Raw genomic sequence first — 26,509 nt, forward strand, 5'->3', positions numbered from 1 at the left:
CTCACCACTGGCACCTTGTCACAGTTTTCTTTGAGCTACATAAGCGTATGACATGGCTTGGCGCCATCACATTTTAGTTACCCTCCATGACTGGGGCTTCTGTGGTCCCCTTCCGATTTTTATCTAAGAGTTTTTATCTTACTGGCACTTCCGGGTTGGTACTTCACTCAGCACTCCTCAGATTCAGGAGAATGGTATCCCACAGGGTTCTGTGCTAAGTGTCACATTCTTCCCCATTGCCATAAATGGGCTTGTGACCCCTGTTGGGCCTCTGGTTACCCCGGCATTGCATCTCCCACTCGGTGGTGTCTGCTGAGCGCCAGCTCCAAGGTGCCATTCGACGGGTCTCTGCGTGGGCCACCGCCCATGGCTTTAAGTTTTCCCCCTCCGAAACACAGGTTATGCATTTTGTCATTGACTCACAGCACACCCAGATCCATAACTTTATTTAGGCAACCATCTCCTAGATTTTGTAGCACAGTCCCGTTTCTTGGGCCTTATTTTTGATAACAAGCTGACATGGCTGCCCCACATTCGTCACTTTACATGCATGCGAAAGCTTAATGCTCTCCACCTCCTGGCCCACACATCTTGGGTGCAGACCATTCCACTCTTCTCCTTCTGTACAGTGATCTGGTCTTGTCCAGACTCTATTATGGTAGTCAGGGTTATGGCTCAGCAGCTCCTTCCTCTTTGAAACTCGTTGACCCTGTCCATCATTATGGGGTGCATCTGGCTATTGGTGCCTTTCGCACTGGTGCTGTTGATAGTCTCCTCACAGAAGCATGGATTCCCCCTCTACACATACAACGGAGCCAACACCTTGTTTCTTATGCAGTCGCCATTCGCCAGTTCCCTGACCATCCTATGTACCCTGTGCTCTTCGCCAATGAGGGATGTCTCCCTCCTAACACCCGCCCACAGCTGGGATTGCCAGTTGGCATATGTCGCACTACCCTCTGCTGGGATATCCATCTGCACTCACTAGACTGCACCCCATGTCTTTCCTCCCATTGCCTCCATTGGATGGAGGACCGATCTCTTCCAGGGTCCTGAGGTCTCTGTTGCTCCTATCGTCTTGTATGTGCCATCCTTGGGGTATTCCAGGGTGCCGCCATCTTTTACTCTGATGGATCTAAGACTACTGACAAGGTGGGATACGCTTTCAGGTCTCCTACCGGCTTCGAGCACCATTTGTTGCCAGGATCATGTAGTGTATTTACAGCAGAGCTTCTAGCCATTCACAGGCCCTCCTTTTTGTTTCTCAGGCCTCCCTTCATTGTGTTTTAATCTGTTCCGACTCCTTGAGCAGCCTGCAGGCTATCGATCGATGCTACAATCGTCACCCCTTGGTCTCTGCCATCCATGACCTTCTCTCTGCCCTTGAGCGTGCCCCCTGTTCAGTCATCTTTCCCTCCTGTCGAAGGTATGAGTCCTCCCTCGGGCATGGGTGGGTGTGTTGGTTTAAGTAGTGTGTAAGTCCAGGGACCGATGACCTAAGCAGTTTGATCCCTTAGTAATTCACACACATTTGAACATTTTCAGTCGTCTTTCTCTGGATCCCAAGTCATGTGGGAATCCCAGGGAATGAATTGGCTGACCGTTCGGCTAGAGAAGCAGATACTTACACCCTATTTCCTTTCATGACTCCAGCTGCGGATATGCGGATCTACGTCAAATCTCTTTTTGCCCAACAGTGGAATGCCATCTGGAGCGCTACTTCTCACAGTAATAAACTCCGCACAATTAAGGAGTCTACTGCACTTTGGGGCACTTGTTTCCGCCCCTCTCAGAAGGAGTCCACTGTTTTATGCCGTTTACGCATTGGCCATACCCGGCTCACCCATTGTTTCCTCCTACATAACGACCCACTCCCACAATGTGGTTGTGGCGCCAGACTGACGATATCTCACATATTGGTGGCATGTCCCCTTCTTTCGACCCTTCATGTTAAGTATAGTTTTCTTGCTTCCTTAAATTTAATATTAGCAGACGATCCACGGATGGTTGACCTGGTCCTCGGTTTCCTCCGTGAAAGCGGTTTTTATTTCCAGATATAAGATTCTCCTTTAGTCTTGGGCAGGGGCGCGTTAGTTGTGGTTGGCAGTCCTATTCCAGTAATCACGGTCGGTGACCCCATGACCACCCTCCTATCTCTTTCAGTTTTTAGATTTGGTCTCGCCTTTTATACTTCTACTGTGTGTGTTTAATGTTCATTCTTTTATAATTTGACGTCTCTGACTGAATCCGTCCATTTTTAGCCGCCCCTCTATCTTACGTAACCCACTTTGGAATCGCGGGACTGATGACCTCGCCGTTTGATCCCAAACTCTCTCAATTAAACAATCAATCAATCAGCACACCGCTCTCCCGGCCAAATGTCAGTTTACGAGACCGGAGCCGCTATTTCTCAATCAAGTAGCTCCTCAGTTTGCCTCACAAGGGCTAAGTGCACCCCACTTGCCAGTAGCGCTCGGCGGACTGGATGGTCAGTGCTAGCCCAGTCCGACAGCTCTTAACTTCGGTGATATGGTGGGAATCCGTGCTACCACTGCGTCAAGGCCATTGGCACTATATACTACATATAATTTATATTTCTTATACTGAGTGCATAGTTACATACAGTGAAACATAACACATAAAACTAAGTTTGTGATACAGTAATAAGTCGATCCATTTGTCTGAAGAAAGTTATAGTTCGTTCTTTTTCCAATCGTCTTCTTTCAGACTCTTGTCTAAGATATATTAAAACTGCATAGCATAGTGATGATGATAACAGTGAAAGACAAGGTAAACTGAAAGAGTCTAATGCATGTACCCTAAATAAGGCCGTTCCTACTCATAGCATTCCAGTGAATAAATTCAGTGAAATTGAACGTATCATTAGAAATATGATAACATTAGACACAAAGAAAAACAAAATTGATGTGAAATGTACCCAGCTCCCACAATAATATTAATGAGGACAAGCCGGCTGGGGTGGCAGAGCGGTTCTAGGCGCTACAGTCTGGAACCGCGCTAACCGCTACGGTCGTAGGTTCGAATCCTGCCTCGGGCATGGATGTGTGTGACGTCCTTAGGTTAGTTAGGTTTAAGTAGTTCTAAGTTCTATGGGACTGATAACCTTAGAAGTTAAGTCCCATAGTGCTCAGAGCCATTTGAACCATTAATGAGAACTACTACAATGAAGCGCCAAACAAACTGGTATAGGCGTGTGTATTCAAATACAGAGATATGTAAACAGGCAGAAGACGGCACTGAAGCCGGCAACGCCTATATAAGACAACATGTGTGTGGCACAGTTGTTAGATCGGCTATTGCAGCTACAATGACAGGTTATCAAGATTTCAATGAGTATGAATATGATGTTACAGTCGGTGCACGAGCGATGGGACACAGCATCTCCGAAGTAGCGATGAAGTGGGGATTTTCCAGTACGACCATTTCACGAGGGTGCCGTGAATATCAGGAATCCGGTAAAACATCAAACCTCAGACATCGTTGAGGAAGGAAAATAACATGCTGCAAGAATGCCACCAACGACGACTGAAGAGAATCTTCCAACGCGACAGAAGTGCGACCCCTCTGCAAAGTGCTGAAGATTTCAATGTTGAGCTATCAACAAGTGTCAGCGTGTCAACCATTCAACGAAACATCATCGATATCGGCTCTCGGAGCCGAAGGTCCACTCGTGTACCCTTGATGACTGCACGACACAAAGCTTTACGCCTCGCCTGGGCCCGTCAACACTGACATTGGACTGTTGATGACTGGAAAAATGTTACCTGGTTGGACGAGTCTCGTTCAAATTGAATCGAGCGGATGGAGACAACCTCATGAATCCATGGACCCTACATGTCAGTAGGGAAATGTTCAAGCTGGTGGAGGCTCTGTAATTGTGTGGGGCGTGTGCAGTTGGAGTGATATGGGACCCCTGATACGTCTAGATATGACTCTGATAAGTGACACGTACGTAAGCATCCTGTCTGATAACCTGCACCCATTCGTGTCCATAGAGCATTCCGAGGAATCTGGGCAATTCCAGCAGGACAATGCGACACCCCACAGGTCCAGAATTGCTACAGAGAGGCTCCAGGAACGCTCTTCTGAGTTTAAACACTTCCGCTGGCCACCAAACTCTCCATTCATGAGCATTATTGAGCATATCTTGGATGCCTTGCAGCGTGCTGTTCAGAACAGATCTCCACCCCCTAGTACTCATACGGATTTATTGACAGCCCTATAGGATTCGTGGAGTCAGTTCCCCGTTGTACTACTTCAGACATTAGTAGAGTCCATGCCACGTCGTGTTGCGGCACTTCTGCGCCTTGCGGGGGCCCTAACCGATATTAGGCAGGTATACCAGTTTCTTTGGCTCTTCAGTGTAGTTAATGAAAGCATTTCAGAGTAGACAGTTTCTGTTTTGGACTTCGAACTAATTTTGAGTAAAGTACATTCAATAAATGATTACAGATGCCTAACTTCGGCTGTGTTGTTTCGAGGATTATTTCTTCTCGTGACCTGGTGTTAATAATTGTCCGGGTTTTCATCGGTTGCTTGAATAAAATGCTAGCTTCCTTTCTGGCTTTTTATTCAGAAAAAGAAAAAATCTCTTAGTGCACTTTTGACACAGACGATACATTCCATTTTCATCACAATAACAGCGAAATCAAACTGTATAACACAAATAACCAATTGCTGCACCCAGCTGGTAATCAACTAGTGACTCCTGCGAATTTAGTCCCTTTCTCACACACTGTTACAAATTTATTGACTGGTCATGTTTCCAAAACTAACGATACACACGCGCCAAGAAGTTACATTCGTATGAAAATACAAACTGTCATATGAATTTTTGTGCATCAAAAGCTGTAAAGTTATGCTCTATTTCAAAATATTATTTGTGTTCTTTTTTATTCAGGTCCGTTTATAATTAAAATGTTTTTCACCTGTATGACTATCGTTCTCGAAACTCCTGCATTTCCGAATTCAGGATATATTAAAAATATACTCACATAAACTTTAAATAAGAAACGACCTCTCATAAACCTTAAGTCGAGCAGAAAAAAATAGCTCTCGTGCCCAAACGGAAAGACTCGCAAGTTCACTAAAAACGGTACTGGAATCTTTGCTTTAGAAAACAGGCATCGATAGGTTCAATACTGGGCACGGAACACCAGCAAAGTATCGTTATGATCAAAGTTGAAAAGTTATCAGGCAACAGTGAACTGAAGTCCCACAGAGAGGTTTCTCCTTTTGCAACATTACTTAACGGTTATCGCGAGAACATTCTCATGGAATGTTATCCCAAGATAAGACAGGACATAAATAAATCAGAAATATTTCTTATTTGCAGATGACCAAATTATCATTTATGGAAATGAAGACAACCACCAAAGGACTTACACTATGTGATCAAAAGTATCCGGACACACCCAAAAACATAGGTTTTGTGCATTGTGCTGCCACCTACTACCAGTTTCTCCATATCAGCGATCTCAGTAGTCATTAGACATCATGAGAGAGCAGAATGGTGCCCTCCGCAGAACTCACGGACTTCGAACGTGGTCAGGTAACTGGAGGTTACTTTTGTCATACGTCTGTACGCGAGATTTCCACACTCCTAAACATCCCTAGGTCCACTGCTTCCGATGTGATAGTGAAGCGGAAACGTGAAGGGGCTCATACAGCACAAAAAAATGCAGACTGACTTCGACCGTTGACTGACAGAGACCGCCGACAGTTGAAGAGGGTCGTAATGTGTAATAGGCAGACATCTATCTAGACCATCACACAGGCATTCCAAACTGCACCAGGATCCACTGCAAGTACTATGACAGCTAGGCAGGAGGTGAGAAAACTTGGATTTCAGCTGCTAATAAGCCACACATCATGCCAGTAAATGCCAAACGACGCCTAGCTTGGTGTAAGGAGTGTGAATATTGGACGATTGAACAGTAGAAAAACATTGTGTGGAGTGACGGATCATGGTACATAATGTGGCGATCCGATGGCGAGAAGTGGGTATGGCGAATTCCCAGTAAACGTCATCTGCCGGCGTGTGTTGTGCCAACAGTAAAATTCGGAGGCGGTGGTATTATAGTGTGGTCGGGTTTTTCATTGAGGGGGCTTCCACCCCTCGTTGTTTTGCGTGGCTCTACCACATCACAGGCCTACATTGATGTTTTAAGCACCTTCTTGCTTCGCACCGTTGAAGAGCAATTCGTGGATGGCGATTGCATCTTCCAACACGATCGAGCACCAGTTCATAATGCACGGCCTGTGGCAGAGTGATTACACGACAGTAACATCCTTGTAATGGACTGGCCTGCACAGAGTCCTGCGTACCAGGCGTCACCGACCAACATCGATACCTCTCCTCAGTGCAGCTCTCCTTGAAGAATGGGCTGCCATTCCCCAAGAAACCTTCCAGCACCTGATTGAACATATGCTGGCGAGAGTGGAGGCTGTCATCAAGGCTAAGGCTGGGCCAACACTATACTCATATTGCATTGCAGCATTGCCGATGGAGGGCGCCACCAACTTGTAAGTCAGTTTCAGCCAGGTGTCCGGATACTATTGATCACATAGTGTATATACTGCATTATAGCGTGTAAGAATACGATGTGAAAATATCAAAACAGAAGATGTAAATACTGACTCTCAAAGGTTCCGGTAGAAAAGATTTGTGTCGATGATCAGTCAACAGAAAATATGTATCGCTTTAACTACCACTGATGTAACACAAAACGTGACTAAAATCACGACACCAAATATAAACCGCGTTTTAAAGAGTAAGACCAAGAAGCACACATTGCTGAAATTGTACTAGGCAATAGCAGTGCCAACAGCATTTGATGATCATGAAAGCTGCGCCTCTTTTCAAAAGGAAAAACAACAAATAAACAAGTAGCTAATGGAAAATTTATATCCTACAAGTACAGAGATGAAGAAGTAAAATATATGCCCCGTACGCAAGTACTGATGAAAATAAAATGCAGCACTACAGTACAAAATGGGAAACAATTTTGAGGTAATCTAAGATGAGATTATCTACTGTAGTGTTGCGGAATAGTAAAGAGTTGTAAACGTGGAATATTGTCAAAGTTTAGTTGCCTATGCTGTGAGCCAGAGGCAGTAGGTTAGCCAAGATGTAAGAGGATTGCACATGTATCGGAATGTGTCGTCACACAGGGGCAGTGGCCTGGTTACACACAACAGGCGAGAGTGAATTGCTTAGCACGTGGGTTTGCGTTAGACGGAGACTTTCGTAGAGTGTAAGACAGAGGTATAGCGTCAGCTGTACTGCATTTCATAACTTCGCGTAAGTCTGCCATAACAACACGTAACTCTGTCACAAGAACGCCTAATGGGCGAGCCCGCATCTCGTGGTCGTGCGGTAGCGTTCTCGCTTCCCACGCCCGGGTTCCCGGGTTCGATTCCCGGCGGGGTCAGGGATTTTCTCTGCCTCGTGATGGCTGGGTGTTGTGTGATGTCCTTAGGTTAGTTAGGTTTAAGTAGTTCTAGGTTCTAGGGGACTGATGACCTAAGATGTTAAGTCCCATAGTGCTCAGAGCCATTTGAACCAACCTAATGGGCGAGTACGACAGATAAATCAGCAGTATAAGTGGAACGAATGCGTTCATTACAAACAAGCATGATGTCAGGACGTCGCTTGTGCTTCCTTTAAATACGCCAGCTTTGATAGCAACAAGGCACTCACCGTCAGACTTGCAGTTAGATGTGTACTGGGTCGCTGCGTAGCGCTCAGCTAGGTGATCGAGATGTTAATCTTCATTAAGGGGATGTTGCAGTAAGGGCAGCCCATCCAGCAGCAGACGTGAGGGGACAGTACCAGCTCTGGTCCTCTCTGCTGCCGCTGTCAACCCAGGATTCGCAGACATCACGGCAGACTCGCTCGCCACCAATGCTGACCACATCAGTGAGCCGTCATCGAGATCGTGCGGGCCTAGGCCCTGTGCCTCCGCCGTCACAACAGGTTGATCTGACGACGCTGGGGGACTGCAGCCCGTTCCGCCCGTCCACCTTGGACGAGCCACCAGGAGGATCAGGGAAGAAGACGGGGTGGGATAGAGTACACTCCGCACTACGAGAACGCCTCTCGTGCCAACAGCACGGGACTCCAACCCGGAGCCTCCTACACACAGCGGCCTGCTATCTGCCTCCGAGCCGGCCAGCCAGCTGGCCGCCGTCAGCCATGCGCGGTCGAAGTAAGGGCATTCCACCGCTACGTCACGGCACTCGGCGCTACGCTAGCAAGACTGGTGCGGCCCGGAGCTGGTGTCATCGCTCCGAGTCAGCGAGGACTTGGGGAAGGTCGTTGATATCACCAAGCTCAGCCAGCCAGTGTTACGCGGGCCACATTGTACTCGGCAGTAATAAAGGTGTCATGAATTAGTAATGTTTCTTTGGCGTTTCTGACGCGTCCACAGTCATTTTCTAGCTTCCTGACAACTGGAGAGGTCACCGCTCGGCTTCCAGTCCACCGTAGGCGATCGAGACCAGTGGAGCGCCTACAGATTTGGTGTTAGAAGTCCTCGCGCCCACCGCCTACGGATTTGGTATCAGAAGTGTTCGAATCGCCCACTACAGCACTGGCCTGCAGATCTGGTATCTGGAGTCGTCGATACCGCCACTGCAGGACTGACACCACAGAGTTGCAGTCAGAACTGTCGACTCCACGCAGCCTTGTGGTAATAACTATGGATGCACGTTCTTTGTTGGGAGTGCACTTTGTGAGACCTGCAGAAACAGCAGATTTATCTGAGTTTAAGGGAAACAGTTAGGAAACGTACTTGGTACCAGTCAGATGTACTGTGTGTAATTTAACGGGGCATGGGGAGCCATGCACGAAGTTTGTACCAGTAGAATGTACAATTTGTAGACGGTTTGGTCACGCAGCGCGCAATTGTAGAGAGAGTCGCTGGGCAGTAACAAGACGGAAGGATTAATTTTGTTTAGTTGTGCATTGTGAGTTTTGTTTGTCTTCTTGTGTGTAGTGCTCAACTGGGACAAAGGAGGTGAGTAGCTAGTGTAGTTATGGTTCTGAGGAGTAAAGTCAGTATAGAGTAAGTTGTTGGTAATTTGCACAAGTCATGCCGGAAGCAAGATCCGTTAGTACTGAAGTGAGTATAGCTGCTCTGAAAGAGCAAGTCTTAAAATTGTTAGAAGATAATGCGCAGCATAAGTTACATCATGTAGAATTAATGACGCAAATGGAGACCTTGCGTTCAGCGCAAGAGACGCAAACGGGTTCAAGTGAGTGCAAGTCAGTAGCAACGTCCAACCTTGCAATATATCCTTCAGTAGCTAATCTGATCACGCCTTTCTCGGGTAAAACAACAGAGGATGTCACAGCGTTCATTAACGATGTTTTGGCAAGCCAAGACGTTCGTGATGTACCATGATACGCTTAGTAAGGCGAGCACGTTTGAAGAAGTGGCAGATGGGTTACGACAAAGATATCGTAAGCAGAATAGTGCAAGATTTTTTAGGGAGAAGTTAGTTAATTTGACACAGAAGGTCAATGAGACAGTGGAGTCTTTTTTCAGATAGGATACGGAAAATTAATTCTCAGACCTATGAATTATCGGGTAATCCTGATGCGGATCGTGTATTACTACGAGAGGCAGAAAACAGAGCCCTCGATGTATTCCTCAGGGGAATTCCTGCAGAATTTTCTCGTAGGGTTACGATGGAGAATCCTGGGGATTTAGCTGCAGCACTGCGTATTGCAATGCATCTGCAGGAGATAGACACTGTAACAAGGGTTCGCAATGATAAACGCATCTTCGCGTCGGAGAGGAATTGCTACCGTTGTGGGAGGAAAGGTCACGTGAAGGCTCAATGCAGACAGCCGCAGTGCTATGCTTGTAAACGCTACGGTCACAAGGCGAATGAGTGTCGTAGTAAGCAGAATGGTAACGGGAATAAACAGGAAAAAGCGTTAAACGGGAACGGGAGTGTTTCGTCCGTCGGAAGACATTCCCGGTAAGCAGAAGTAAGGTGAAAACTAGTACAGAGACGGATTGTTGCTTGATGGGTATTGTAAGGAATAACATATGTAAGTTTTTGATTGATACAGGGGCACATGTATCTGTTGCTAGTCTAGACCTCGTGGGTAGGAGAAGACTAGGTACTCCTAGGTATAGATTACGTGGTGTAGGGAATAATGAGTTGCAATCATTGGATACAACACAGCTCGTTTTTAAGATTGGAACTGGAGAGTTCGGAGAGCAAATGGAAGTGTTGCCAACTGTGGGACAAGGGTATTCTGTGATTCTCGGACTGGACTTCCTCGATAAACATCATGCCAAAATTAGGTCTTTCACAGCGTGCAGTTGAACTTAGTGGAAACTTGTTTTCAATGGGTACGACAGCTGTAAATGTTTCTACGCCGCGAGGTGCATCCGTTGCTAAGATGTCACCAATTGAACCGCGTACAAGGGCATTAAAGATGATTACGCATGCCAAAGTGCCTTCGGGTACAGGGAAGTTAGTTTGGTTGTCAGTAGGTACCGATGTACCACCGCAGAGACTATGTGTGGTGGAGCCACTGCAGAGCAATTAAGCATTGGATGAAACGCATTGTTTTATTAGGAGGATCGTTGCGGGCGTAACGGATATAAATGGGTGACTGATGACTCCGGTCAGTGTAGATAATTTTGGGGCAGATGAAGTGGATCTCCCAAAGGGTTTAGTGGTAGCAAGTTTGGAAGTACTCGACGATGGGGATATAGGTAAATCCCAAGGTGATTATAACGTCAAGCAAACCATCAAGGCATCTGTACTACGTGATAAGATTCGTCATTTGGAGAGTGGTGATCGGAAAGCTATGGAAGCTTTGTTATTAGAGTATTTAGATTTGTTTAATTCAGAAGGTCCATTACCAGCAACTCCTATTACACAGCATACCGACTGGCGATAGTCAGCCCGTCTATAGAAAACCATACAGGATAGCGAAACACCTACAACCACTAGCGGAAGAATTTATTAATCAACAGCTAAGGGACGGTATTATAGAGAACAGTGAAAGCCCGTGGTCTGCCAACATAGTGGTAGTTCCTAAGAAGTCATTGGACGGTACTAAAAAGTATAGGTTTTGTTGTGGCTATCGTTTTTTGAACGCACGAACTGTAACAGATGCGTATCCAATACCGAACATCACGGAAACATTGGATAACCTAGGTAGGTGTAAATATTTTTCGACACTAGATCTAAAGAGTGGGTACCATCAGATAGAAGTAAGTCCCGAGGATAGACCGAAGACGGCCTTTACAACAAGCCTTGGTCACTTTCAGTATCGCAGAATGCCATTTGGGTTGAAAAACGCTCCTGCTACTTCCCAGCGTCTGTTAGATGGTGTGCTTCGGGGACTTAAACCAAAGAGTGCTATGGTATACCTCGATGATACTGTTACTTTTTCGCGTAATATAGAAGAGCATGTGGAACGACTGAACGAAGTATTTAATAGGCTAAGAGCGGCAAATCTTACGGTTAATGTCGAGAAATGTCAGTTTTCTCAGAAGTAAGTGACTTATCTTGGGCATATTATCAGTCAGGATGGGGTAAGAACGGATCCTCGTCTAACGTCGGCTGTGCGTGGTTTTCCAGTACCACAGACCACTAAACAGGTTCATCAATATGTCGGTTTATGTAATTACTACAGACGAGATGTAAAGGGGTTCGCGGAAATTGCACATCCATTAACGAGATTGTTAAAGAAAGGTGTTAAGTTTGAATGGACAGCACAATGTCAGGAGGCATTCGAGAAGCTCAAACAGATACTAACATTAGACCCAGTGTTGATACTTCCTGATTTCGAACAAGAGTTCATACTATCTTGTGATGCTAGTAATATTGCTGTAGGTTGTATTCTTTCTCAGAGGCTTAATGGACAGGAACATCCAGTGGCTTATGCTTCCAGGCAACTGAATAAGGCAGAGAAGAATTATTCAACCACAGAGAAAGAAATGTTAGCAGTGATTTACGGTATCTCGTATTTTCGCTGTTATTTATATGGGCGTAAGTTAAAGGTGATTACAGATCATGCACCATTGAAGTGGTTGTTGGGGTTGAAAGATCCTTCGAGTCGTTTAACGAGATGGGCACTGAAACTAAGTGAATTTGGCTACGAGGTAATTCACAAACCAGGGGTAAAACATACGAATGCAGATGCGCTTAGTAGAAAAACAGCAGCTGTACAAGTTGTGGGCATAAGTGAGAAGGAGTGGATAAAGGCGCAAGCCACTGACAGAGAGTGTCAATTGTTCCGAACGCAACCGCAGTTTGAAATGCAGGATGGGTTGCTTTGCAGGAAGACGAAGTGCGGACTACGCGTTGTAGTACCGGAGTCGCTGAGGGAAGAAGTGTTGAAACAAGCGCACGACCATGTATTGTCGGGTCATGGTGGTAAAAGAACGACTGATAGACGGGTAGCTGAAAGGTTTTGGTGGAAGACACGTCGCAATGATGTAGAGCAGTATGTGCAAAATAGTATACCATGTGCGCAGAGAGCAGAGTTAAGTCATCAGAAAATTCAGTTTACCTGAAGCGGATCGTCCGTTCGCATTCATCAGATCAGACGTAATCGGAGCATTTAACAAGACCTAAGCGGGTAATCGATACGTATTAACAATATTAGATCATTTTTCCCGATACCTGGTAATGGTAGCTATTTCAGATCAGAAGGAAAGCACTGTTGCGCAAGCCTTAGTAAATAATTGGTTGCTGAAGTATGGTGTGCCTGATACTATAATTACAGATCAGGGTACTAACTTTATGTCGGAGCTGATGAAGCAGTTATGCCGTTTATTGAAAGTTAAGAAATTGCGGACAAGCCCATTTCATCCTCAGTCGAATGGACGAACAGAACGGGTTCATAGGACGTTAGTTAAGATTCAGAACACACGGATTGGGACGTGTATTTAAATCTGTTGGCAAGCGCATATAACGCGAAAGTTCATACAAGAACGGGGCTCTCACTGTATGAGGTAATCTATGGTCAGAAAATGCCATCACCATTTGATGTGCTCAAACCTCAGGTAGGTTCACAGGATGAGTCAGTGAAGAATTTCGCCAAGAAATTGAGAGATATTTGGCAAAGGGTACGGCGTGCTAATACTAAAGCTTTGGAGAAACAAGAGAATATTGGGCAAAGAACAGGTAAACTGCCGCAATACAGAATTGGTCAATGGGTATTGTTGGCTAATCCTTATGTTCCGAAGCGTAAAACGAAGAAGTTTTTGATGAAATATTCTGGACCGTATCAGGTAAATGAAATAGTGTCTCCCGTGAACGTAAAGTTGCAGTTACCAACCAAGTCTTCAGTAGTTTATGTGAGTAGGATTAAGCCGTTTAAGGGCGCAGTGGATGCGTTATCGCAGATTCCTCCAGCAGTAACAAAGGATGTGAGCGTACCGAAACTAAAAGAACAGCAGAGGAACGTTCCTTACGCACTTATGTCTAGATATAAGTAGATTAAGTGTCCTCGGGGAGGAACATGTCGTATTTATTGTTATTAGTTAATAGAGTATGTGTAGTTTTCATTTGTGTGTTTTAGACATGGTAAGGAAGGGAGCCATTGGCTCCTTCAGGTGCCGTGGCAGGATGTGGCCTGAGAAACTTTTCGTCAGTCTGATACTGCTACACTGTTGCAGAGGAGAGGTGGTGCAGGTGCAACCACTAGATAAGGGAATTTTGTTTGCAAGACAATTAGATGTGGTATTGTCAAGCCGCAGGTGGACAATTGTGTTCACGTATAATATATGGGGAGTGAGGAATGATGTACGGACACTACATGATAGGTTTACGGCGCTACAGGTGGCCACGGAGAAGGAGGGGTTGTTTCAAGACATACGGAACGAGTATCAGGAATTGAAGCTCGCATACGAAAAGCTGAGAAGGCAGCTGCAACAAGTAAGGGAAGTGGTCCCGCAAACGCTCGTTCGCAGGAAACGAGGGTGGTTGGATGCAGGGGGAAAATTGCTGGAAACAGTGTTTGGAATCGCGGACGAGGAAGATATAAGGAGCTTAAATAGTACGGTGGGGGAGGTGCAGGAGTTGGCGGACGAGACAAAGATGAAAGTGGACTGGCACACGACACGTATAGGTAACATGGAGCAGGGGATATTGAATGTCACTAGAACAGTGCGGGAGTTCACGTCAGATCTGGAACGGTATGCAGCAAATACCAGGAAAGTGTTGAATGGGGATATAGAGGCTATACAGGCGAGATTGCGCCGAATAGACGGGAAAATACAAGTAGCAGCTTTATTGAGGGCATTAGCAGACAGGGTGGATGATGCACGTGTCGAATTGGAAGCGTTATATGAAGTTATGCATCACGCAGTGCATGGGCAATTGAGTGCCACTTTGTTCGGTCCAGATCAGATGCTGAAGGCGTTGCTGAAAGCGCAGAAAGAATTCTCGGAAGGAGTGCGTCATGTCGTGCCTCCGGCGAAGCGGAATTTACCGTTATTCTATCGCATGTCTAAAGTGAGAGTAATTACGGATCAGGCGAGTATACACGTAGAAGTGCAAATACGAGTGATGGGCATCAATTCGCGGTGCCAGTGTTATACAGTACACCAGTATCCAATTAGATGAGGTGCACTTGGGAATTGGGTGCAAGTGCAAACTCGGGAAGTGTTGTTAGTGTCAAGACGGAGGAGTGCTCATGTGGTAATGTCTACGGAAGATTTGACAGACTGTTTCAGGGGAAGTGTTTTTATTTGTCCAGCAAAGGAGGTGGCAACCCACAATCATTCGTGTGAGATGCAATTGTTCTCGGAGAATATGGGAACCTTAGAATGCGAAAAGAAGGTGTTACTTCCGGGACCGAAATTTCAGAAAGTTGGGGAACATTGGATTTACTCTGTGTACGAACTAGAGACCGTAGTTGCCACTTGTTACAGAAATGGTAGATTAACAGATATATCAAAGTTTGAATTTCAGGGCATGGGTTATGGATTAATGGCACTGGATGTGAAATAGTGGGGAAGCATTTTCACCTACCAGCTACTTTCATGGGTACAACAATGATTAACGTGACACAGACTATCTTGTATTATCCAGAGGAACCACCACACATATTGCCTCGCCAGAACCCAACGTTTATTAACGAGTCCTTGGATCCCACATTGCTACAATCTTTAGATAGCCTGATTATCTCAGAAAAAGAGCAGATCTCAGTTAATCAACTACTGCAGCACGTGCAGCAATATCGGGAGGAACGTAAGCAAAGCACGATTATATTTGGTGTGTCAACGACTAGCATAATCTTAGTTCTAGTGTTTATTTGTGCAACTTACTTTTGTATACGGAAAAAGATGTCTCGTGCTGAAACAACAAACGTACATCAAATACCTATGAGATGGATCAGGAATAGTGGAGCGTAATATAAATAGATAACCAATGATAAGACTGGAATCAGTATTAAGTGTAAATAGATTACTAGCGGATAGGAAAAGTTTGACAGTGTTGAAAGAGTAGTTGTAAGATATCTGTAGAGTATAAGGAAGTATGGAGTGCACAACCAGTAAGTCCAGAATTGTAAAATTCGGGACGAATTTTCTTAAAGGAGGGGGATGTGTAGTGTCGCGGAATAGTAAAGAGTTGTAAACGTGGAATGTTGTCAAAGTTTCGTTGCCTATGCTGTGAGCCAGAGGCAGTAGGTTAGCCAAGATGTAAGAGGATTGCACATGTATCGGAATGTGTCGTCACGCAGGGGCAGTGGCCTGGTTACACGCAACAGGCGACAGAGAATTGCTTAGCACGTGGGTTTGTGTTAGACGGAGACTTTCGTAGAGTGTAAGACAGAGGTATAGCGTCAGCAGTACTGCATTTCATAACTTCGCGTAAGTCTGCCGTAAGAACACGTAACTCTGTCACAAGAACGCCTAAGGGCCAGTACGACAGATAAATCAGCAGTATAAGTGGAACGAATGCGTTCATTACAAACAAGCAAGATGTCAGGAAGTCGCTTGTGCTTCCTTTAGATACGCCAGCTTTGATAGCAACAAGGCATTCGCAGTTAGACTTGCAGTTAGATGTGTACTGGGTCGCTGCGTAGCGCTCAGCTAGGTGATCGACATGTTAAGCTTTATTAAGGAGATGTTGCAGTAAGGGCGGCCCATCCAGCAGCAGACGTGAGGGGACAGTACCAGCTCTAGTCCTCTCTGCAGCCACTGTCAATCATCAACCCAGGAGTAGCAGACATCACGGCAGACTCGCTCGCCACCAATGCTGACCACATCAGTGAGCCGTCGTCGAGATCATGTGGGGCCTAGGCCCTGTGCCTCCGCCGTCACAACCGGGTGAGCCGACGACGCTGGGGGACTACAGCCCGTTCCGCCCGTGCACCACGGATGAGCCACCAGGAGGAGCAGGGAAGAAGACGGGGTGGGATAGAGTACACTCCGCACTTCGAGAACACCTCTCATGCCGACAGTGCCGGGACTCCAACCCGGAGCCTCGTACGCACAGCGGCCTGCTGTCCGCCGCCGAGCCGGCCGGCCAGCCGGGCGCCGCCAGCCACACGCAGCCGAAGTAAGGGCATTCCACCGCTACGTCACGGCACGCGGCGCTGCGCTAGCAAGACTGGTGCGGCCCGGAGCTGGTGTCATCGCTCCGAGTCAGTGAGGACTTGGGGAAGGTCGTTGATACCACCAAGCTCAGCCAACGTGTGTTACGTGGGCCACACTGTACTCGGCAGGAATAAACGTGTCATGAATTAATAATGTTTCTTTGGCGTTTCTGACACGTCCACAGTCATTTCCTAGCATCCTGACAACTGGAGAGGTCACCGCTCGGCTTCCAGTCCACCATAGGCGACCGGCACCACCGGGGCGCCTACACTACATAAGTTATGCAATTCTACCCGGTAGATGACACAAGACGATTCCTTTTTCACGTGCTCTGTCGCTTAACTCCGGTGTCATAACATGACTATTGGCGTATCGTGAAATGTCTCCCAAAGTGTTTCATTATTACAGAATAAGATCTGTGCGTTAAGAATCACAAACTCTGCTATCTTAAACTATTGGAAATAGTTTTATATGTTGCCTACAACACTGTGAACCAGTATTAGTAGGAGATATAGTTTCTATACAAAATTGATTAACTGGGATCAAACGAAATGAAGCATTAGGATCGATGTGGGTGAAATGTATGAAGCTGCAACAACATCAAATAATACTCTCGATTACACGTCCACCGTAGCATTACCTATCAAACGCCTGATATTATAAAATGTATTAGGTTACCCTTTCGAAGTGTAACTAGCAAATAGCTGTCACGATCTCTTAAGTCTCACAATGGAAAGTTGAAACCATACATATGATAATCGTTTGCTACAAGACATGTACAGAACGAAATGTAACGAACATTTCAGAAATATCCTAGAACTTTATTCTCGTAACGCAATTAAAGTTTCTCTTAAATTTGCAGGAAGAAAGAAATCTTTGGTAATAAAAAGCGACAGCAAAGTGTGGATGAAGCCATACAATACTTCGACAATATGGCCTCCTATGTGGACGAACTACGGAAGTTGCAGAGAGAGCTCAGAGTGATGATCAGGTATGTAAAATCAAAACTATTTACCTTCTGAGGAACTAGAAAACATTACCACCTAATCGTATTGTTTGATGCAAAAACCAAATAGATTTTTACTTTCGGACTAAGTATACGTTTTTAATCCTTAAATCTCAATGTACCATCAGTTGTTTAAAAATGAGCACAAGGTAGCCATATCCAAATGAGCACAGAATTTCAAATTCATTAAAACGAAGGTACATTTAAAATGCCGTCATATATTTGTGTAAAGTCGTGTGCCCACCAGCAAACAAACTTCTGCAAGTCGCTTATAGATGATACTTCTGCAAGTTCGTGCACGTCGACACACTCACAGTAAGTCAACTTCGACAAGTTTTATTAACTTGCAGAAATAGCATCCGCAAGTTAGTGAAAACAGTTTCTTACATCTTGCTGCAAATACTTGTGAAACTTGCTACTTTCTGGGAGCTTTCCTCAAACTTGCGGAAGTTTTGTGTGTTCAATACAGGTATGAAAATGTCACTGTCGGAAAGGACAATAGCGCTAAAACATGGGCTAAAACAGATGTACCATTGGAATTCCTAAATACTCGTATGTACACACCGATTCTGCTTGGAAGGATTCCAGAAGTATGTGGCATCAGATGTCTATGCACAGGTCAATTCCCGCAAATTACGGGATTGTGGCTAACGGGCACAGATCAGGCACATTTGCCGGCCAAGACACCAATGTGAGTTCACTGTAACGCCATTCAAACCACTGTAGCACAATCATGACCTTGCAACATGGACAGTTATCGTGCTGGAAAATGTCATCGCCATAGGAGCAGAGTTCAAGTTTAAGGTGACCCATGTGGTCCGCAATAATGTTCACGTAGTTTACTGCTGTCACGAGACCTTAGATTACCACCACAGAACCCATGGAAGCCCACCTCAATGTACACCATAGCATAATCCTGTCCTCATCGGCCTGCAACTGTGGCGGGTGCATGTTTCGTGGAGCCATTCGCCTGGATGACGGCTTGTAAGGACCCAGCCATCGACCTGGTGTAACAAGAAATTAGGTTCAATCGACAGGCGAAACAATTTGTCCTTTGTCAAAACCGCTTATATCACTGGATTTCTGCATTTGCTTCTCTACTTCGCTATAATATCTGTCCATTGGACTCAGTTCCATTTACATTCTTTCCTTACTGCCTCACTACACCACCAGAAGTCATTCAACCTCGCGGTGGGCAGTGGTCATAATGTTTTGAGTCATCAGTGTAATTGGCTACGGCAACAAAGGAAGTGCGAAATGAATTACGATTACATTATTTCACCAGAAGGGAAGTATAAGGAACGATCAAAAAGTTCCTGTTTGAGGGCGTTGCTGCAGCGTATATGCAACGTGACACGACTCCAATTGGGTGTATAAGCACTAACATGTACGCAAGGGACTAGTGTGCCATTAGCGTCTTTCTGACATGCGTGTGGTAAATGCAGACACGTGAACAATGGTGATGTTAGTACCATGTGTTTCCAAATGGGACCAACATGCTGCTGTTCTTTTCTTGCCTGCTGGAGGACAAACACCGGTAGGCACTCATCGGAGAATGATGAATGTGTATGGGACAGCATGTCTATCGAAGACCACCATTGTGGAATGGGGCGCCAAGTTCTATGCTGGTCGCGATTCGACACTAGACCTGGGCGATCAGAGAAGCCAGCCTCATCCATTACAAACAACAACAATGAGAGACACTCGAGCACCCGCCTTATAGGTCTGATCTCTCCCTGTGCGATTATCTCGCTTTGAGTCCGTTAAATAGACCTTGAAACGTCGACGACTCCTGTCTGACGAGGATGTGCAGCAGGCAATTACGAACTTGTTCATGCAGCAAGACACGGTGTTTTACCAAACGGATATCTTCAACCTGGTGCATCATTGGGATGACTGCACCAGTACTCATGGTGATTTTTCGTCATTGGTAAACAAACTTTTTTGATCGCCTCTTATAGCATGGCCGTCTCTTGGTGATATAATTTGCCACATTTTTTTGGATCCTGTTTTCGAATATGTGATTATACAAGAGACAGACAAGAAAGGTTCGAAAATAACATACGACATTCTCAGAAAGTTTTTGCCTGGGCGAAATCCTCTGACTTTATTTCATTCAATAATGGTTCTTGATAGCATAAATCGTAAGCCACTTTATCAGCTTCTTCACTGAAACATTTAATTTTTCCTTAACTTTGTTTTTTTCGTTACGATTTTTCTTCAGTGGTAAGAAAGCGCCGCCACAGTGCCGGCTTCTCTATTTTTAACCATGGCACTGTAAACGTCCACTTGCCCGTCTCATGACGCAACCCTAAAGGAAAAAACTTCTGCAAGTATTTGCAGAAATAAACTTGCTGAAGCGACTTGCAGAAGTAAACTTGTGCAGGTTTCTGTTTTAACATAAACACCTCGGCTAGTTCTTGCAGTAGTTACTTGTCAGAGGACACACGGCTTAACGAATGTTGAGTGGCCGCAAGGCACAGGAGGGGTTGTTCCATTTGAATATGTAATGTGAACGGCGTCCAAACATTGTGGCTAGACAGCACGAGAAGTGCGAGTATAGACACAACATCTAAGTCCATATAGATATACACTGTAGCAGTCAGCATGTGCTTCTTTGAGCGTGGGACGATAATCGGTGCGAGAAGCATATCGAAGATTATTCATTTATTTGGCGTATGGCAAGCATCAAGTTACACAAGAAAACATTTTTATAGTTATTTAACATGTAGAAAAGAATGCCATGACGATTAATTGATTAAATTTATAGTATTTACAAAGCACAGAAAATCAAATAACTACCCAACATACACCATGGTGGCCTGATCGAGTTGCAAACAGGAACTCCTCTGGATTGCCAGTAAAAGTTCAATTTGGGCAAGTACGTATGATGTGCTGAACAGTTTGTCGTTCTGCAGTTCAGTCACAGCTTGAAGATGTTGTTAATCCTCATTTGTACATTGAGTCAGTACATCTTCCGCTATCTGTCCTTACTCTATTAAGTGCAGACCAGATCTTGCAATGCTCTTCAGACCCTAGTGGCCTGATCGAGATGCAGGGCATCTTCAGCTGTTCTTTGGTAGCGTTGTTCTGTTCATCAGTCTGTTCATCAGTTGCTCCATTGCCCACCAGAGATTTTGCACCTTGTAGAGGTGGGCGACGGCAGCAAAGTTTGTATGTACAGGAATGTTCTCATGTGCAGCGAGGTAAGGCCCATCATCTGTTTTTTGTGAACTCCCACTTGAGAGAGGCTTCACGGCGCTGAGTTGGGGGAGCTACACGGATGAAAATAGGCAGCCACAAAGTTGTAGTAGGCAGCCTGAAAGTTGCAGTGTCTCTGATTGTTTCTGTGATGACGCGCATAGTCTGGCTGAGTTGCGCATCGACGAATCTGTTGCATGGGCTATTGATCCTAACTGCTGTGCAGTATTCTGCCACAGGGTATACCAGGGCAAGCGCAGATGTTAATAGTGTTGGAGCTTATGATCCCCATGTCATACCACCAAGTTTCTGCAAGATGTTGTTTCTTAACTTCATCTTAGAGGCAAAGACAGACCTCCTGCCCCCCCTCCCCCCCCCCCCCCCCCCGACAATATGGACTTCTGTTATGGCACAGCCATTTCCTTTCAAAGTATACAAATATACCTTTATATCCTCGTCTTCGAGCTTATTGTAAAGATGGAAGCTGGTGACCTGCTGGGTGACAATGTTTTCGCGTCTGCAGCATACCGCAAGCTGTATGTGCCCCCTGAGTGGGCATAAACGAGTAACAATACTAGCGCCAGACAACCACAGCGATTTCCTGGCGTACATCACATCACCACACACAAAGTCGATATCGAAGATAACACAAGAATTCTGGTTCCAGAGATCAACAGAGCCTACGGACAATTTGCAGTGCCGTGGAGACAATGTTTCCACATGATTAAACTTCCCCACAGGATGACCGCATGTGTTTAACAAACCGACATCGTGTGGCACCCACAGAGCCACGAGTCTGGTCGACGATCATTATTCTTGAGATGCCCACCGATTTTAATGAGAGTTGCCAGGAATCCATGTCTACTAGGACTGTATAGCAACAAGTGCACCAAATGGGATTCAGCAGCCAATGATATGCCCAAGAACCTTCGCCTTCTCCTGACTTCTGGTCACTCAGTGTAAATTATAACAACTGTGTATGAAAACAATGACACATATAAGTTTGCCATCACGATCTCGAGCTACTGTCCCCACTTGGTTAAATAAAGAACCTTCTTTATCTGTGATTCCATAATTACCCTGACCAAAAGACGATTTCTCTACTAACTTCGTCATCCCTACCCACTGACACACTGTTCTAGCAATGAAGCGCCAAGTTCCCAGCAGCTTCTTCAGAAGCGTTCATAAGATGTAAGCAGTGGGGTAAAGAGAGTTCTGGTTCACATTTGATAAGTTAATTAATTAAACTGTGACAGCTGATTGATTTGTGACCTTAACCTATTGTACTACTAAGTGACTCATAACCTCCTGGGTTGATTCATGACCCCCTGGGGATAAGCCATCCTTCTGAGAAAGCTCCCCCCCTCCCACCTGTCGCCTTCCCCTTTGCCCTCCTCATCGCCCACCACACAGAGAAAAGGGATGCTGATCCTGGGACAATTTTTTGTTATCCCTCCCCAGTTCAGCTCTGAGCCACTTTTCCATCTCCCAGGAGGTCCCCAACCTGCTCTTTCGCCAGAGGAAGCACACTTTCGATGTCAAATTAATGGATTAATTAATTTGAATTTACTGCCAAAATTGGAATTTACCACAAGCTGGGAATGTCACAATCTAAGATGGCTGACCCACAATACTGGTACAGTCTAATTTCCCATCATCTTAATGGTGGGAAATTGAAATAAGAGGGAAACAGAAATTTTTTCTCTGGCTGTGAAGTACAGGGGGTGTAGAGGAGTAGTTGCCAAGTTTCCATTGATCAAGTGCTATAAAGTAGAAACAATCAGTGTCATCATTTACTGCTGGAAGTAGAGAGGACATAAGTCCAGCATCAGAGAGTTCCTCTAGCCGGCCTAGCCAACAGCTCTTTGTGTGAAGGAGGGGTAATAGCAACACGATAGCACACTATCACCGAAATGCAGGAAAGTAGCCTACTACCGATTTACAAGTGAATCACTGCTGGGAGAGATTTTTTCTTTTGGGTCATCAGTCTTCTGACTGGTTTGATGCCACCCGCCATGAATCCCTCTCAAATGCCAACCACTTCATCTGAGAGAAGCACTTGCAACCTATGTCCTTGATTATTTGCTGGATGTATTCCAGTCTCTGTCTTCCTCTACAGTTCTCGCGCAATATAGCTTCCTCTAGTACCACAGAAGTCATTCCCTCATGTGTTTTCCACATACTCCTTTCCTCTCCAATTCTGCACAGAACTTCAGAACTTATCGGTCCACCTAATTTTCAGCTTTCGTCTGTAGCACCACATCTCAAATGCTTCGATTCTCTTCTATTCCGATTTTCCCACAGTCCATGTTTAACTACCATAAAAAGCTGTACTCCAGTGCTTTACACTCTCAGAAATTTCTTCCTCAAATTAAGGCCTCTGTTTGATGCTAGTTGACTTCTCTTGGAAACCTCCCAACCCCCCCCCACCCCCACCCCCCCCCCCCGCCCCCCACCTGTCGCCTTCCCCTTTGCCCTCCTCATCACCCACCACACAGAGATAAGGGATGATTACTTTTGATGTCCTCCTTGCTCTGTCCGTCATTGGTTACTTTACTGCCTAGGTAGTAGAACTCCTTCACTTCATCTACTTCGTGCCAATCAGTCCTGATGTTAAGTTTCTTGCTACTCTCATTTCTGGTACTTCTCATTACATTCGTCTTTCTTCAGGTAATTCTAAATCCTTATTCCGTGTTATTTAGACTGCTCATCCCATACAGGAGACCATGTAATTCTTCTTCACTTTCACTCAGGATAGCAAAGTCATCAGCGAATAGTACCATTGATTTCCTTTCGTCTTTAATTTTAATTCCGCTCCTGAACCTTTCTTCTGTTTCCGGCATTGCTTCTTCAATGTATAAACCGAACAGTAGGGGCGAAATACTACATCCCTGTTTTACACCCTTTTTAATCCGAGCCCTTCATTCGTGGTCATCCATTCTTATTATTCGCTCTTGGCTCTTGTACAGATTGTATACTACCCGTCTCTCCCTATGGCTTACCTGTATTTTCCTCATAATTTCGAACATCTTTCACCATTCTACATTATCTAACGCTTTCTCAAGGTCGACAAATCCTGTTCATGTGTCCTGATTTTTCATTAGCCTTGCTTCCACTATCAACCGCAATGTCTGAATTGCCTCTCAGGTGCCTTCACTTTTTCTAAAGTCAAACTGATCGTCATCTAGCACATCCTCAATTTTCTTTTCCATTCTTCTGTATATTGTTCTTGTCAGGAACTTCGATGCATGAGTTGTTAAGCTGATCGTGCGATAATTCTCGCACTTGTCAGCTCTTGCAGTCTTCGGAACAGTGTGGATGATATTCTTCCAAAACTCAGATGGTGCGTCGCCAGACTCATACATTTTATACGACAAAGTGAATAGTGGTTTTGTTGCCATTTCCCCCGACGATTGTAGAAGTTCTGAAGGAATGTTATCTATCCCTTCTGCCTTATTTGATCTTAAAAGTCCTCCAAACCTCTCTTAAATTCCGATTCTAATACTGGATCCCGTATATCTTCTAGTCGGCTCCTATTTCTTCTTCTGTCACATTAGACAAATCTTCCCCCTCATATAGGCTTTCAATGTATTCTTTCCACCTATCCGTTCACTCCTCTGTATTTAACAGTGAAATTCTCGTTGCACTCTTAATGTTACAGCCCTTGCTTTTAGCGTCAGTGAAGATTGTCTTGACTTTCCTGCATGCTGAGTCTGTCTTTCCGATAATTATTTCTTTTTCGATTTCTTCACGTTTTTCATGCAGCCATTTCATCTTAGCTTCCCCGCATTTCCTACTTATTTCATGCCTCAGTGACTTTTATTTCTGGATTCCTGACTTTCCTGGAACATTTCCGTGCTTCCTCCTTTCGTCGATCAACTGAAGTATTTCTTGTTGCCCATGGTTTGTTTGTAGTTACCCTCCTTGTACCTATGTTTTCCTTTCCAACTTCTGTGGTGGCCCTTTTTAGAGATTTCCAGTGCTCTTCAACTGTACTGCCTGCTGAGCTATTCCTTACTGCTGTATCTATAGTCATAGAAAACTTCAACTATATCTCGTCATTCCTTAGTTCTTCCGTATCCCACTCTGTTGCATATTGGCCCTTCCTGACTACTGTCATAAACTTCAGGCCACTCTTCATCACTACTGCATTGTGACCTGAGTCTATATCTGCTCCTGGGACATCTTAAAATCCAGTGTCTGATTTCGGAATCTCTGTCTGACCTTGATGTAATCTAACTGAAATCTTCTCTTATCACCCGGCCTTTTCCAAGTATATCTCCTCATATGTGATTCTTGCACAGAGTATTCGCTATTACTAGCAGAAATTTATTACAGAACTCATTTATTCTTTCTCCTCTCTCATTCCTTGTCCCAAGCCCATATTCTTCTGTAACATATTCTTCTACTCCTTCATCTCCCACTACATCCTAGTCCCCTGTGACTATTACATTTTCATCTCCCTGTACGTATTGTATTAACCTTTCAATATCCTCATATACCTTCCCTATCTCTTCATATTCATCTTGAGATGTCGGCATGTATACTTGAATTATCATTGTCGGTTTTAGTTTGCTGTCGATTCTGATAAGAACAATCCTATCACTGAACTGTTCAAGTGACACACTCTCCTACCTGCCTTCCTCTTCATAATGAATCCTACTCCTGCTATATTGCTTTCTGCCGCTGTTGAAATTACTTTATACTCATCTGACCAGAAATTCTTGTCTTCTTTCCATTTCATTTCACTGGCCCATACTATACTAGATTGATACTATGCATTTCCCTTTTCGGAATTTCTAGTTTCCCTACCACATTCAAGCTTCTGACATTCCACGCCCCGGCTCGTAGAACGTTATGCTTTCGTTGATTATTCAATCTTTTTCACATGGTAACCTCCCTCTTGGCACTCCCATCTCAGAGACCCAAATGGGGAACTATTCCGGAGTCATTTGCCAACAAAGCGATCATCAAAACACTTTTTCAATTACACGCCACATGTCTTGTGGATACCCACTTTGCCGGCCGGATTGGCCGAGCGGTTCTAGGCGCTTCAGTCTGGAACCACGCGAGCGCTACAGTCGCAGGTTCGAATCCTGCCTTGGGCATGGATGTGTGTGATGTCCTTAGGTTAGTTAGGTTTAAGTAGTTCTAAGTTCTAGGGGCGCTGATGACCTCAGCTGTTAAGTCCCGCCGGACGGTGTGGCCAAGCGGTTAAAGGCGCTACAGTCTGGAACCGCGTGACCGCTACGGTCGCAGGTTCGAATCCTGCCTCGAGCATGGATGTGTGTGATGTCCTTAGGTTAGTTAGGTTTAATTAGTTCTAAGTTCTAGGGGACTGATGACCTTAGAAGTTAAGTCCCATAGTGCTCAGAGCCATTTGAACCATTTGTTAAGTCCCATAGTGTTCAGAGCCATTTGAACCCATTTTGATACCCACTGAGTCAGTCCTCTAACTGGTTTGAGGGGGCCCACTGCGGCGGCGCGGTTCTTTCCGTCCCTTTACGACGAACTTGCACCTACCTGTGAACAATGTCTCAGCATATCATCAATAGGGAAGTCCAGCGAAACATACTGTACTTCGACGTGAACCAGGCTGCAATTAAAGTCACTAATTACGTTTCGGGAGAAAGTTTTCACACGAAATGAAAGGTTGGAAATTTTGTCCTTAATTAATATATTCTGAAACTTGGTG

At 45.1% G+C, this 26,509-nt stretch overlaps 1 protein-coding gene across 2 annotated transcripts in view; it reads left to right on the forward strand.

The window, feature by feature from the left end:
* Positions 1–26,509, forward strand: part of LOC126174770 (receptor-type guanylate cyclase gcy-19) — a 492,286-nt gene that overhangs the window by 284,795 nt on the left and 180,982 nt on the right. For both annotated transcript variants that reach the window (XM_049921109.1, XM_049921111.1), the window contains exon 6: positions 17,470–17,598. In XM_049921109.1, the coding sequence (XP_049777066.1) occupies positions 17,470–17,598 (129 nt within the window). The remainder of the gene's footprint in view (positions 1–17,469; positions 17,599–26,509) is intronic.

Source organism: Schistocerca cancellata, chromosome 3 (genome assembly GCF_023864275.1).
Source record: "Schistocerca cancellata isolate TAMUIC-IGC-003103 chromosome 3, iqSchCanc2.1, whole genome shotgun sequence".
Lineage (NCBI taxonomy): Eukaryota > Metazoa > Arthropoda > Insecta > Orthoptera > Acrididae > Schistocerca > Schistocerca cancellata.